Source organism: Phyllostomus hastatus, unplaced genomic scaffold (genome assembly GCF_019186645.2).
Source record: "Phyllostomus hastatus isolate PE091 unplaced genomic scaffold, TTU_PhHast_1.1 phas_contig_36, whole genome shotgun sequence".
In the NCBI taxonomy this organism is placed as follows: Eukaryota; Metazoa; Chordata; class Mammalia; order Chiroptera; family Phyllostomidae; genus Phyllostomus; species Phyllostomus hastatus.
This window is the reverse complement of record NW_025333862.1, coordinates 6,724,668-6,740,200: the sequence shown is the minus strand read 5'-3', so window position 1 is coordinate 6,740,200 and position 15,533 is coordinate 6,724,668. Positions and strand designations below refer to the sequence as shown.

General features: G+C 37.1%; 1 protein-coding gene across 2 annotated transcripts; it reads right to left on the bottom strand.

Annotated features, from left to right (window-relative positions):
- Positions 1 to 3,852: 3,852 nt before the first annotated feature.
- On the bottom strand, positions 3,853 to 12,589 carry C4BPB (complement component 4 binding protein beta). 2 transcript variants are annotated; one of them, XM_045841502.1, is made up of 7 exons: positions 12,469 to 12,589; positions 11,838 to 12,039; positions 11,102 to 11,275; positions 9,755 to 9,931; positions 5,455 to 5,548; positions 4,619 to 4,745; positions 3,853 to 4,067 (listed from the first exon to the last, which is right to left on the bottom strand). In XM_045841502.1, exons 2-7 carry the CDS (start codon positions 11,893 to 11,895, stop codon positions 3,924 to 3,926), a joined length of 774 nt encoding a protein of 257 aa, XP_045697458.1. In that variant the 5' UTR covers positions 11,896 to 12,039; positions 12,469 to 12,589; the 3' UTR covers positions 3,853 to 3,923. The 2 variants fall into 2 exon arrangements, with proteins under 2 accessions (XP_045697458.1, XP_045697459.1); XM_045841503.1 differs by lacking the exon at positions 12,469 to 12,589 and having other exon boundaries at positions 11,102 to 11,272; positions 11,838 to 12,204.
- Between the last annotated feature and the right edge of the window lie 2,944 nt (positions 12,590 to 15,533).

Below are 15,533 nucleotides of genomic sequence, written 5' to 3'. Positions count from 1 at the left end.
GTAATGTGAATTTGATGCCAGAATTCTTTTTCTCTTCATAAACACAAGAGGTTATAAAAGATGTAATCAAGCTAACCTGGAAACCTTGGCTAGCAGGGTTCAGACTAGGTTCACAGATATGATCCACTTTCCATGATGCTAGGTCCAGCAGGCTTTCCTGGGGCTCAGTGACCTATGGTTGACTTTGCCCTATGCTGGTTTCCAAGAAAGTACAAAAGGTGGGGGATTTAATACATTTCCTGAGTTCTTGATATGTGCCAAGTTGCCTGCAACAACACTAGTACTCAGTGAATGTTAACTTATCACCCCTACTACTCCTAAATGCTGGGCACTAAATGACCTCCAGAAGTTATTGTGCCATTGAGTGCTTCTCAGAAGAATGCAATGAACAGCCCTGCATGATTGTTATCACGTAGATCCAGGAAGGATCCCAAACCCTGACATTATCCCGACAACTTTCCTTTTTCCTTTTTTTTTAAAGATTTTATTTATTTATTTTCAGAAAGAGAGGAAGGGAGGAAGAAAGAGAGGGAAAGAAACATCAATCAGTTGCCTCTCGCATGCCTCCAACCAGGGACCTGGTCCGCAACCCAGGCATATGCCTTGGCCAGGAATCAAACTGACAGCCTTTTAGTTCACAGACCAGCACTCAATCTACTAAACCACACCAGCCAGAGCCATAGCAGGAGTTTTGACAGAAGATAAGACATCTGGGCTGAGCTTTGAATGAAAAGTAGAAATTATCAGATGAAAATGAGAAAGATATTAGAGTAAGAAGGAACATGGGCCAAATCACAAAGGTGAGATTGATTTACTGATCTGAAGAGAATGAGCCTGAAGGGAGAGTACAGACTGCACAGTTTTGAGAGCTAAATTAGAGAAAATATCACCTTAAAGTTACCATTCAAAATACCATTTTCCAATCTATTGGAGTTCTTTACTTTCCACAGTGACTGGTTTAAATTTTTCTCTCTAGGTCACTAAATTGTCTAACTCTCAGCAGATGACCTTGCCTCCTAAAGTAGTAAAGTACTAAAAAAAATCATTCTACATTAGCTTCTCTCCACCTCAAGTTTTCTCTCCTATTCACTCCTGCTTCAGAAGATTTGTTTGTTCTTTTCCTTATTTTCAATGTGTCTTTCATTCTGAAATGTTCCCTTAATCTTGCTGAAACTCCAAACACCATTTCACTTCTTTTGTGAGATGCTCAATTTCTCAAAAAAGGCCCCTATGTTTCTTCCCTACTCTTTCTCACCAACCACTCCACACCCCTGCTTTTGGCTGCTTCCCACCATCCCTGGCAGACCTCTTTGAGGCCTGCTCTTGTTTCCAAATCCAAAATTCCTTTAACTCATCTCTTATGATTTTCTCAGCAGCTCAGAACACTGCTCATCATCTCCTCTCTGAAACTCTCTTCTCCTTGGCTTCCATCACCCTAACCTTCCGAGTCCCCAACCTTACTAATTGCTCTTTCTTAGTTGTTGTTACCTCACTTCTTCTTTCTCGTCTCCAAATATAACTGGTTCTTCTTTTTAAAAACATTTTTCTTCACATCTTCATTTACCCTACCTGCTCTTCTGGCTTTATTCCCCACAAGAGAACTATCCCATAACCACATCTTCATCTCTGACTACTCTCCTAAATGCAGACTCATATATTTGCTGCCCATGGGACACCTTACAAGCACCTTATTCAGCACATCCAAAGAGGCACTTCTTGTTTCGTGCCCAGAAGCTTCACCTTCTCACCCCAACACTAATCCAAGCTCTCAGTAATAAAATTTCAGGCACTCCTTCAAACCCTTCCTCTCCTTCATCCTCAAGCATTCAATCAGTTGACATGCCGTTTTTACTGGATTTTGCAATGTCCTTTCTATCTGCTGTTTCTTTTCTATTTCTACTGCCATCAAACCAGTTCAGGCATCATCATCTCTTGTGTGGACCATTGCAGGGGATTTTCCGTTTCAGTTCTTTTCCTACTTCCACCTGCTGTAATGAGAGAAATATTGTGCTCTGTCCTCATCATCTCCTCTCCTGAAAGTCTTTCATCTCTACCCACTGCCTACCAACTAAAGTTTAATTTCTCTAATATGCCCTTTAAAAGTCTCTGTAAACTCACTGTAATGGATCTTTCTAGCCTTTTCTCTCATCACTTCCCATGCTTTATCCAAGCCAATTCAGACAATGAGCTATTCTCTAAACAGGCCCCATATTCCCTGCCTCTTCATAGAATCTCGTAAAAATCAACATTAAAAACTCAATTTAAAACATTAAAGAAGTTTAAAAGAATATACACCTGTAATTTCACCATTTAAGACAACTGTTTTCATCTGTGCCTAGTATTACCTGGTCTTTTCCATAAGAATAAAGGTTTTAATAAATATAATCATACATATTTGTTATTCTGTATTCTTTTTTAGATTATATTTTTAAGATTTTCTATCCAGAATTAACCCTATAAAAGGCTGCATTACATTTGATGTATCATAGTTTATTTAAATTTCTCCAAGATTGGACATTTTAAATGCTCACAAGGTCTTGCTACTGCAGACAATCTAGGCAAAAAAATAATGAATAGCTTCAAATTTAAAAAAAAATTTGCTCAAGTTAGATAAATCCTAGGATTGGCTAAAAATCTCATGACTCTCTTAATACATTGCTCAATTTTTTTCCATTTGGAATGTCTCCTCCCTAATCGTTGTCTCTAACTTCCTAATTTTTAATGGCTCAAATAACTATGACCTTTTTCTTGAGAATTTTCCCACCTCCTCCTCTCCCCAAATGGAAGTCATCCCCTTTGCCTCTGAGCTCCCATAGCACAGAGTTCTGTGGAAGTGTTTACTTCGTTCTTACCATCATGATTTAATGACATGGTTATCTATGTCTTCTGTCTACTTAAAGACTGTGAGCTATTTGAGAGTCCATCTTCGACCTCCTTTGTAACTTCACCTAGAGATTTTCTATTATTTCAAGCTCTCATGTATTTTGTTTGTATTTTACCCAGATTTTCCCTGTGTTTTAAGTAAAGGGCAGAATATGAGATGAAAGAAGCCTGTGATATCAGCTCAGTATGACATCTTGACAGGAAAACCTTGGGATTCTCGTGTCTTTTGCCCTCAAAAAAAGAAAAGAATATACAGTGTCAAGCAGAAGTAAGGCCTGCTTGAATGTTGTTGATAGGGTAATAATCTGGTGTAATAATTTATAGTTTTAATTTGAACATTTCACCTAAAAGGTCATATGGTGTGCTTGAATGTGACATTGTTATGTTATAGAATTCCATCTTTGCGATTTTGTAATACAAGATTTGGGGATAAAAAACGGGATTATTTGTGCCAGACCCTGTATTTACTTGTGCTACACCATCTCAAATTTACCATGCAAGGTGGGTTTCATCCCAAAGGCAGGGAACAACATTACTGCAGGAGATTTGGAAACCTGGCTTCACAAACAGAACATAGGAGAGACTCAGGAGAGAGTCTAATTCAACTTTTTCCTCAATGGGTCATTTAAGATATAACTGTTCTGAGTCCATTTTCCCAAAATGAAAGGTTAATTTTCACCTCATAAGTTTTAGTTAATCTGAGGTTAATTTTTGCCTCATCATTCCTGTCTCATATTAATATGAGGCATACCTCTTAGCTATGATCTGAGCTTCCCACTTTCTTTACAAAAACAGGAAAATAAACCCTTCACTCTCCATTAATGTGTTGCAAATTTTGGTCTTAAACAGACAACCACCATATTTGATCTCCCCATTCAATATACACATACCCATACACACAGTGCACTATACAACTGCAGTTGATCACTGTGAAGTTGCTTTTCAGCCCAATAAGAGAAAATTCCAAAATTGATTTCAGAACCAAGAGGAAAATTTATTCATAGGTGCATTTTGTTTACCCAGTCTGCTCAGATACAATGTCAGGAAAACATTTTTGCCTCCAACTCAGCTTTCTTCACTTCCAGAAAAATTTTTACTTCCTCTATTGTTAAGCCACTTTCCTTTAATCTTTGCATAAAGTTCTCTGTGGCTTTGCAAAGTTCTTTACTCTCTTTAAAGGCAAGCTGAAGAAAGAAAAAAATTGTAAATTACAACTAAAGAACTGAGACCCAGCTCAATACCCTGAAGATGAACAGTGCACAGGTCCCTGAACAGGGAGAGGCTCAGAACCAGACTAACTTAAGTAGGGACCTGGGTCTTAAACATGATGCTTAAATATACTTATTAGTATCCCAGGAATAAATATAAACTAAAAAAGAGGCCTCAATGAAAATTGATCTGTCACTGTGTTTTAGAGTCTAGAAGAACTTTAAAGACTTTTCACAGCAATACTTCCAAGTCAAAGACATGAGTTTATTTATGTTCCTTGCTCTATAAAGCACAGAAAACAACAACTCCTACCAGTGAGTATTAGTGATAGTGGTGGCAAATGGGAACTACAATTTATAAAAAGTTTTAAGTTACTAGTTTATGAGCCCCATTCTACAATCAGGCCAAGGCCAAGCCATTCAAAAACATCCCAAATTAAACAGATATTTACTAAGCATATGCCAGAAGCAATGCCAGGCCCTGGAGATACAGCTGTGAACAAGACAGGCAAGAGCCTAATACTTACAAGTGCCTTCTCATACTCAATCTGCAGAGCTGATTTGGGAGCTTCTTGGATCAATTCACAGGCTGGAAGTTCACTGTTCCACTCTCCATCAATGCATTGCTGGTCTCGTGTGCCCACCAAACGGTATCTGAACAGGAATTAGAATGGCAACAACACTAAGCCTTTCTACCTTCTGACCTTTTCAGGCAACAGGCTGGTTTAGTGTTGTTGTATCTCAATGTTTCATATGGTGATAGATCTCATCTCTCTACCCCTGATACAAAAAGCGTGCTTAAGTTATTTCAGTATTACAAAGCAGTAAGGAATAAAACCACTCCCCTGAGGCATGGAGAGGACCCAAGTGATGAATCAACCCGTACAAGAGGCAGAAGTGACAGATTCTTTATAGTGTGCTTACACAGACAGTTTTTGGATGGGGAGGGTAAAGGAAGAAGCTCTTTATTTAGTAACTTTAAAAGCCATCTATCATCTGTGTTGTAAAAAGGAGAAGAAAACTAAATAGAGACAGGCTTCGAATAATCTTAGTGAGCTGGCTAAAAAGGACATGCAGCTTTTAATCAGAAAAAAAACATGAGAGTTGACTGCAAAGTTTGCTGGGGGTATAGAATGAGAAAAAAAGTGATACTTTAATTAGGATAAACAGGAGAATTAGTCTATCTTCTACTGATTGGGTGGAGCTGGAAGTGGGCTAAGGCAGCTCTCAAAATTAGAATGATTTCAGAATCTTGAGCAGCAGGAAATCAGGGGACTAGTTTGAGACTGACTGAGACATTCCCCAAAACAATGCTACTAGTTAATAGGCAAGATCATGTAGTTGAAAGGCTGTATACACTTACCCTTTATCACAGTGATAAGTAATGGTAGATCCTGAGCTGAAATCGCTTTTTTCAAAATAGCCATGAGCTGGATTTCCAGGAGGGCCACAGTGTTCTGAGAGACAGAGGTATAGGATTGACAGTTTTGAAGTCCAGTTACAGTCAATTAACAGCACCCCCTATGTGTGACTGTCTATGCCAGCACCTGCCATCTTCATAGCAGCACACGTGGGATATAGGGACATGGTCTCCATTCATTTCCTTCTGGTTAAAATCATATTTGTTCACAGAAAAGACCCCTCCTGGCTCATCCCAAGTCATTAGTGATTTGAGAGTATCTTCTGATTGGCAGGAGCTCAAGGAAAGGAAGTTTAAGTTACAGAAATGCTAATTGCCAGTGCACAAGAAAGGAAAATTTAGATCATAAGTAGAAGTAGAAGAAGTAACTCCCTGACATAGGAGATAAATACTGTGAGGTCAGATGGAGGTTGACATCCTCTGTGGGACAAAATTATACAAGGTGAGAGCTTCGTCAAAAAAGAACAGAGCTGTGAGCATTGAAAATGAGTCTGTAACAGAACTGTGGAAAGAGAGCTGGAGGAGGCACTAGATGTTGTGAGTTTTGGTTCTGGCTTTTCCAATAACCATATGGCATGAAAGAAGTCATTCTGTCCCTCTTGGCTTCCTTTCTAACCTATAAGTTGAGCAGGTTAAGTGACATTATCTCAAAGGTCTTCTCAGCTCTGAGACTGAATCTAAATATGTTGATTAAGATAAAAGATGACATCAAGAATAATTATATAGGTGTAATTATTTACTGAAACATAAAGGTCTTCAACACAAATAGCTGAGTAAAAACAGCAAAACATAAAAAGAGTATATATAATACAGGGTCCAGCACAAATAATGCCCTTTTTTATTACAAAATCATAAGCATGGAATTCTGTAACATAACAATATCAAAGTCAAATACACCATATGACATTTTGAGTCATATGTTCAAATTAAAACTATAAATTATTACACCCATATTATTGTCCTGCCCACCACACTCAAGCAAGCCTTACTTCTGCTGGACCCTGTATACTATTTTTGTAAAACACCATTACACAAACATATATGAATAAAAATGACTGAAAATTATATATCAAATTATTCTGTTATCACTGGGTTGTTGGTTTATAGGTAATTATATGTTTCCTTTTTTTACTTTCTGAATTTTTTTTTCAACAAAGATACATTACTTGAGCATTGCTTAAAGATCAAAAACTGAGTTCAAAAGAGGAAAGGAAAAAGAATTTTAATGAGTTGATTAAGGGACTCCAGTTTAGATAGGGTTTTCCTGGTGACTTAAGGGTACAGTTTTTTGTTTTGTTCTATTTTGTTTTTTTAACCCTCACCAAGGACATTTTTTTATTGCTTTTAGAGAGAGAGGAAAGCAGAGAGAGAGAGAGAAAAAGAAACATCAATTAAAGAGAGAAACATAAACTGGTTGCCTCCCATATGCACCTGGACCAGGGATTGTATGCACCTGGACTGGGGAGTGAACCCACAACATAGGTATGTCCATGACCAGAAATTGAGCCCGCAACCTTTTAGTTACAGGACAATGTTCCAACCAACTGAGCCACACCGGCCAGGTATAAGGTACAGTTTTGAACTGAAGGAGATGATGTGGATCTTAGGTCTAAACAGAAAAGAATCTGCTTTATTTGGGGACCTATGGAGCTTTCCCTAGAATTGGGCAATGAACTAATAAAAGTACAGAGATCCTGAATTTTGGAGCTAGGGCAGAAACTACTGAATTAAAGGAGAGTAAAATAGAGCCTACAAAAATAAATACTTTAAACCTGTGTCAAGCTAATGATGTAAATAATTTTATATATTTTAACTTAACAGCATGAAGTATATAATATGTAAGTTTTAAGTAACCCTAAACTCTCTAAATAATATATATAGTTTGTACTTTTAAACTGCCTATTTATTACTTTAATAGCTATTACCAAAATGCATCCAAAGATTGATATCACTTTCACTGAGTAAAGTGGCTACTGCTTCATATATTGAATATTAGATGAAATCAATTTTTAGCTAATCTGATCAGTAAATATTTTTATCTAATTTTAATATCCATTTCTCTAATTATTAGTAAGGTTTCATATTTCATAAATTTGAGAAATGTAAATAATCTGGGGATAATTTTGGAATTTTCTATCTGTAAACTTCTTCTACAGCACTAAATGTTTCCCTAAGGTTCTTGTTTACCATATGATCCAGCACTTTTACCCCTCAGTACTTACCTGAGGGAGTTAAAAACATGTTCACCCAAACACCTGCACACAATGTCTACAGCAGCTTTATCCATAATTACCAAAACCTGGAAGCAGCCAAGATGCCCTTCAGAGGTGAATGGATAAATAAACTGTGGTTCATCCAGAAATGACATAATATTCAGCAATAAAAAAAAATGAGCTATCAAACCATGAAAAGACATGGATGAACCTTACATGCATATTATAAAGAGAAATAAGCAAATCTGAAAAGGCTACATACTATATGATAACAATTATATGACATTCTAGAAAAGGCAAAACTATGGAAACAATAAAAATACCAGTGCTTGAGAGTGGTGGGAGAAGCAGAGAGATGAACAGGCAGAGCATAGAGGATGATTTTGAGAGCAGTGAAAACACTCTGTCTGATACTATAAATGATGGATATATGTTATTATGCTTTTGTCCAAACCCACTGAATGTACAGCACCAAAAATGAACCTCATAACCTACAGGTTTGGGGTGATCATGTGTTAATGTAGATTCATTCTTGGTAAAAAAATGCACCATTCTGGTGAGTTATGTTGATAATGGAGGAGGCTATACGGGTGTAGCGGTAGGGAGTATATGAGAAATCTCCGTACCTTCCTCTCGGTTTTATTGTAAAACTACTCTTTAAAAACTTTTCTTTAAATAAATAAATTTACAGTGTTAAGGTATACACTGTTCCAAATTAGATTTTTAAATTAATTTTTTGTTTCATTTTTTTAATGTAAAATTCTGGTAAGGATTACATTGTAATACCAAGTCTGCCCATACAGGACCATGGCATAGCTTTTCTTTTACTCAAGTCTTATTTTATGTCCTTCAGTAAATTTTCACATAGGCCTCATTGATGGATTTTTTTTCACATTTCAGTATTCACCTAATAATTATTACTAGAAAGTAAAATATTGATTTCTCATAGTATTTTGTATTCAAGAATAAAGTTTATAGGAGAATTTTTGAACCTGTTAAGTATATTTTCCAACTAATGATATCCTGTGAGTCAGCAATCACTCTAGGAATCTATACTATAGAAATAATATAAAGGTTTATGTATGTGTATACATACATATAATAATATTTTAGCATTGTTTGTAGTAGCAAAATTATGAAAATAAATAACCATCAATACAAGAAGTGGAATAAGTTATGGCATATCTACATGCAGTTATTAAAAAGGAGAAAATGAAAATAGAGTTATACACACTGATCTTTAAAAGATTTCCATGTATATTGTTATATAAAAAGCAATTTTTTAAATATGTATAACAAAGTTCCATTTTTGGAGGTCTGTCTGTGTGTAGGTAGTATGATTTGTTTATTTACTATGTCTGCATAGGAACATGTATAAAGGACTCATGGACAAAGAAAATGGGGGGGCAGTGTGGATTGAATGTGGGAGGTGGGTGTGGATAGGGCAGGGGGAGAGTAATGCGGGGAAAAGAGGGACAATTATAATTGAACAACAATAAAAAAATCACCCTACTTAGGGAGATAGCAGAAAAAAAAATGTCTGCATAAATATTTTAAAAAAGGCATGAAATAAACGCATCCAACCAATGACCTCTAAGAGCTGTGCATATAGTGATAGAGAAGGTACTTTCAATTCTTATTTTATATAATTTTGTAATGGATGAGTTATGGTCTTTTTTTTATATTTTTGTGTATTTTTAAAATAAAACTTTAAGTCAGTATCTTGAAATAAAAAACCATAGTCAGATGTCCCAAACTACCCTGTATTGGACCTAGTAGGACAGGAATCCTAGTTGAGAAAAGAAAAAAAGTGTTGTTTACTATTTAGATGCTGCTCACTTCACTGCAATACACTCCCTGAACTGAGGCTCTGGTCTGTGGGCTCCACTTGTTTCTTGGTTGACTTTTAGATCCTAAACCCTTCCCAGATATAAAAAAAAGAGGAAAGTACTGAAGAGATATGGCAAATGCCTAAAGTGTCACTTCTGATCAGCATCTTTGGGATTTGCACTTGTTTCTGCTGTACTTACTGCTTCTGCAGATTGGAAGGGGTGGCACCCAGGTGTGGTCCTCTCGGCACTGGCTCCAATTGCTGCCCTTGAGGATGTACTGCTCATTGCACTTAAACGTGATTTTGTCACTCACATTCACAGGCCCCAGGGCACTAACCTCACCATTTACCAGCACAGGGTCAGGACAGTGGCCCACTGGAGAAGAAAACAGGCAAGTGATCTGAAAGGGCCAAGATGAAATCCAACACAGCAAACACTAGACCTCCCCCATGCTTCACTGAGAATACAGGAAATTACAACTAAAAGTGCACTTTTTTGGTGGAGACTGGCACATGGTACCAAACCTTATCAATATAGTATGTGGTACTGCATTGGGTTGCCTAAGTGAGTGGGTTGGCCTAAGTGAGGCAGAAGCAGTCTTGGTCACGCACAAGAGTGACAACTGGCAGTTGAACTTCTAAAAGTAATTAAGCATGTAATTGGAAATTACCAATAGCATGTTCCTCATCCTGTTATGTAAAGCATTGCTCAAAACTCTTGAGCCTATGTTTGAAGCAAGTGTTTCCTTCCCCTTTATCCAGCCAAATATATACATGACTCATCATTTTTAACTTCATTTTGTTCTCCCAAGTGGAAAAACAGGAGAGAATGCAGAGAGATGTGGATTTGGTCATATGAATAAAAGGCAAACATGTCGGTGTGCTTTATTCTGGTATAAAAGAAAACTAATCCAACTATTCCTAAAAATAGTAATAATAAGGAGAATCCAGACTACTTCTCCATCTCTACAGCCAGCACGAATGCATTTTGTGAACCTGAGCAAATCACTTGGATTTCAGTTATCACATTTGTAAAATAAGAACATAAATATTTCCCAGTTCAAAATTACATAATAATGAAATAAAATGGTATGATATATTTACTTCAAAATAATAATGCAAAGCAGAATTGTAGATGAAGAAAGATTAGTCGTGTGTGGATACTTACTGAAGCTGGGTGATGAGGACATGAGTTCATTTTCCTCATCTGTTTTTTGTGTAAGTTTAAAATTTTTATAATATACTATTGCAAAATTTTTATAATATAAAAATTCTAAGGCAGTATGATATTAAACAAATTGTAGCCTCCCAAAAGTCATTTTATTATATGACAGAAATTTTTTCCTTCTTGTAGGGGTGATAGAGTCTGTAAGAGCTGATCATGTACCATCTGAAAGAAGTTCCACCACTAGAATGCATTAAAAATGGATTCCTAGAAGTTGGGAATTTTTTCTTATAAAGTGTTAACATGGACTACTGGAGGCAGGATGTGAAATAATACAGTGGGATGACAAGATAGACAAAGAAGTAGAAAGATTAAACTTACAGCGGCACTTGGGAGTGGAGGCGTTCCATTCCTTAGAGGCATTGCAAAAAAGGTTTCTCTCTCCTACCAGGTGGTAACCCTTAAGACAAAAGTAAGCCCCCCAAATTTGTCCTTTCATCTCTTTTGCAACAAATATGCTGTTGTCCACTGGGGGAAGTTCTGGACAGCTCTCTGCTGGAAGGAAAATGGAAACAGATTCACCTAGGACATCCTGTGCTATGAGGAAGCCCTTATTAGATCCCCTCCCCCAACTTTGACTATCTTTTTGCTGGATTAGTGATTCTGATTCCTTGTGCTCTTCCATGTCCATGTCCATCCACATCCCTCCCTACCCAAGAATTCCCGAAGATTTGTTTTCAAAAGGATAACAGGGATTTCACTCAAATTCAGCCATAAGTTGTCCACTCCTAAAGAAACAATCCCCTTTCCAAATGGCAGAGCTGGAGTTTATAACATATAAGGCCTCTCCAGATTTTGACACTGGTACTGTTTTTGCTCCTAGAAGGGAGGGCAAAAGTAAACAGGTAGCCACCCACTGACAGAGCAGGATTGTCATGAAATATTTACTAAGGCCCTAATGTAGTTCAGAGAATTCAGCCAAGTAATTTAAGATTTTTCAATAAGGCAAATGCATTTCATTGATTTAAATTTTATTAGAACCCTAGACAGAATGCCTCATAACCTACAAACTGATAGCAAATGCCTTGAAAATTGAGCTTAAGAAAAGTATACATACCATCTGAGCCAGAAATCAGCCACACGACCACAAGATAGCACACAAACCGAAAAAACATCTTGTGATCAATTGCTTGACCCAGGCTGGAATTAACCCAGCCAAGACACCTGGTTTGAGTCAAAACAGATCTTCTAACACTGCTTAAGATCAGACCAACCAACCACTGGTCTCTTAGAGAAGTGGTTGTATTGATTCCTCTTCCCTGGAAAAAATGAAAGAAAAATATCTTGTAACAGGAAAAAAGAACAGCTGTAAGGAAGTTGGCACAGGGAGGGACTTTGTAAAACCACAAAGGGGTGGTAAAATTGTTGGCAGTTTTAAAACTTAGTTTCAGAAATTGCTCAGGCAAATCCAGTTGACCAGTCCCTTTGAACTACAGGCTTCCACCAACAGAGGCGGGCCAGTGGTCTTGCCATGACCTTCACTTCTGTCAATATTTGCCAATGTTTAAAGTCTACCTTCTGAAACCCTCTTTAGCATTGTGGGTGGAGGCAGGGGTGCCAATCCCTGATGCTTTCCCAAGCAAAACCCAACTTCAGGTGCTAGTCCATACCTCTTCTCAAATACCAGATACCCTAAAGCTGTGAGCGGCCCTGAAGACTGAAAGCCCAAGGAATTTAGCTAACCTTACCTGTCTCTAACCTTCCAGATTTATGGCTTTCCAACAAGGAGCTGGTCCTGATTGATTCCAAACCCCACAAGAACTCAAAAGTCCTGCAGTGACACATTGTCCTCATCGTAGCCAGGCCTGTGCCAAGCTTCCCATTCTGTGGGCCTTTGTAGGGCAGGATTTGGCCTGAGTTTAGAGTCAACAAAATGAACTAAGAGAGATGAGGGGAATGCTTTTGTCTCAGTTTCTTTGGGGCTTTCATAGCTTCTTGTTCATGACTATTACAGCAGTTAGCTGGCTATCCCTGTTCCAATTATAAAATTGGGGTAAATTTTGTACAAAATTTTAGGTATAAAAATAGTTAATATAAAGCATTATAATAAATGTAAAACAAGGATATGGTAAGGTCTCAAGTGTCATTCTCTTCCCTATCCATTAGCATTACTTTGTAATGACTTGTTCATGTCTTCCTCCCACACTAAACTGTTAACTCCAGGGCAGGTAGTGTGCCTCATGTGTGTTTGTGTTCCCTTCCTCTGTATTCCAGAATGCAAAGGAGAATTACCTGCTAAATGAATAAAAGACAATGTAGAATAGATTAAAAAAACACACTCATCCAGAAACTCTACCTCTGCCTCTCAAACCCACACTGATAATTTATCATTTAATGTATACTGTCTTTAAGGTTTTTCCAAGTCTTCTATTTGGTCCACTAATATATGAGTTCCTAGAGTGAAAACACTTTTTAAAGTATAATTGTCAAAAAGTTAGCAACATGTCACTCCTGTAAATATAAAATAAGTATGTGTCAAAGATTTTACTCAACTCAGTTAATGAAAGGACCATTAAAATGCTATACCTAGTTCAAAAAAGAACTTGAGCAACAAAGATTTACATGCAGGCAGTCAGGCAAAGTCATTCTGAAATCACTTTTTCAGTAGATGTAAAACTGGTTTTCATCATACAGGGCAACAAACTAACATTTGGAAATAGCTTTTCTAATTGATGAAAATTAATTGAATCTATTGGACAAAATTCACTTGCTTTGCTGTGATCAGAATGTTCTCAGAAAAGAATCACTTCCATTCCTACTCATTTTCTATAAATCAACCTCTATTTTTATAGTTATAAATAAAGCCTAGTTAATAGAAAGACAGCCAAAGTTACACGCTGATGCGGATCTGGCTCGTGGGGTCCGCCACATTGTGGATGAGACACAAGACATTCACATGGACTACCGAGTCCGGTGGAGGAAAAGGACGAGCATGGCTTTTTCTCTTAAGAGGAGAAAAAAGCCGTGGCCTCTGCCATGACAGGCCTTTATTTCTTTTCTCTGGGCGCATTACATGATCCTCATTTACTATGCACAGGTTCGCTTTAGGTGGTTACCTTTTACAGAAAACAAAGGACCCAATGCCGCTAATCACATCACAGAAGGATATTTGCAAATGAAAAGGGAAAAGTGGTTGAACCGGTTACACTCATCCTTGGAAAGCTTAGCATGGATTTTAGGAAGTTACTTTGCAATAAATGTTTGCTGCTCAATTCAATGTGAGGGAGTTTTAGCAAAAGCAAGTCTCAAAGTGGCTGGCCTAGGTACAGTGCAGGCCTGATTCCCCATGGGAGAACCTATCTGTGCATCTCTGAGTGGGAGCTGGGTCCATGCCATGAAGAATGGTCTCCTACAATACACCTCTGTGTAATTTTTGGAGAAAGGATAATCCCCAGAGAGGGTCTGCTAAAGAATACTCAATAATCCCCTGAAAAATTTCTCTGGTGATCCTTTTTTGCTTGGTTTCAAGTTTTGAGCTATTTTTCTTAATATAACACATATTCAAATTCTTGAGGAATATATATGCCAGTACCTAATATACATAGTGATTGTACAACAAATTCTTTTCAAAAGTAAAATAAAGTTTTATCTATTTCTAAATCTGGGCATAAAATAGAGTATTTCAGGAAATAATTGCAAATAACTTTCATCCAATGGTTTATTTCAGATTCAGAATTATTAGAACTTTACAAAGGTACTATATTTCTTATTGTTTTACTAATATTTCTCTATTAAATGTATAATATATTTATACTAAGTGGGATACATACAGACTATAAATACCCTCAAAGTTCAGGTCAGGTTTTGCTGTCAAGTAAACTAGAAGAAAACTTTGTTTTCAAACCTATTTAGATTTTGTGATTTCATAAGGGACTATAGAATTACATGTATTATTATGTGTGTCCAAGTTTAAATAAATTAATAAATGAGCATTGTAGATGCTTCTAGACCTTTGAATATTAAGTACAATTTGATCTAATCCAGTTTTCTGGAGAACTAGGGTAATAGATCAAGTGCAGAATTTATAAAACAGGGTGAATAATGCCAGACTCTCCAGCCTTCTACCAATGATGGGCCCAGAGACTCTTTCCCATCCCACCCATAAATTCTGAAAGGCAATGAATGAGAAAGGGGAGATCCTAGGAAGTCAAAACTGAATTTAAACAATAAGGTAAGCAGATCACTAACAAAGAAAACCCAAACAGGTCAACAAGATGTGTTCTGAATGTGGGCTGGATGGTCAATGAAGGTCATTAACCTTTCTGAGCCTAGGCCTCATTAGATTTGGAATGCTGCTTCCCAAGAGTCCCTCTGTTTTTGAAATTATGTCACTTAATTGCAAGATAAATTCCTCTATAGAATCTGACCTGGTTTTCACAGATAAGATATTGCATACAACCAACAAGGGCATTTAAATGCCTTTGGGAATTCAGAAGGGAGTTCTGCCTCTAATGATTAAAACAACACAGCTTGCATGGGCTTACTGAGAATAAAATAAGACAGTGCCTTGAAGTTTTTCAGAAAAATAAAATATCACTCTCCATGATTACTACAATCCATTCAAATTCTTAAATATTCCACAAGACCCAGCAAAAAAAAATGTGAACATTTCAGAATTTCATATATTCTCCTCCTCTGCTTAAAAAAGTTAGTATCAAATGGATATCTCTTGACTTTTTCATGTCAAAGAAAGGGAGATGGTGAGTGTGTGTGTGTATTATCAAGCTCCTGGTTTGGTACCCTGCCATTCAGG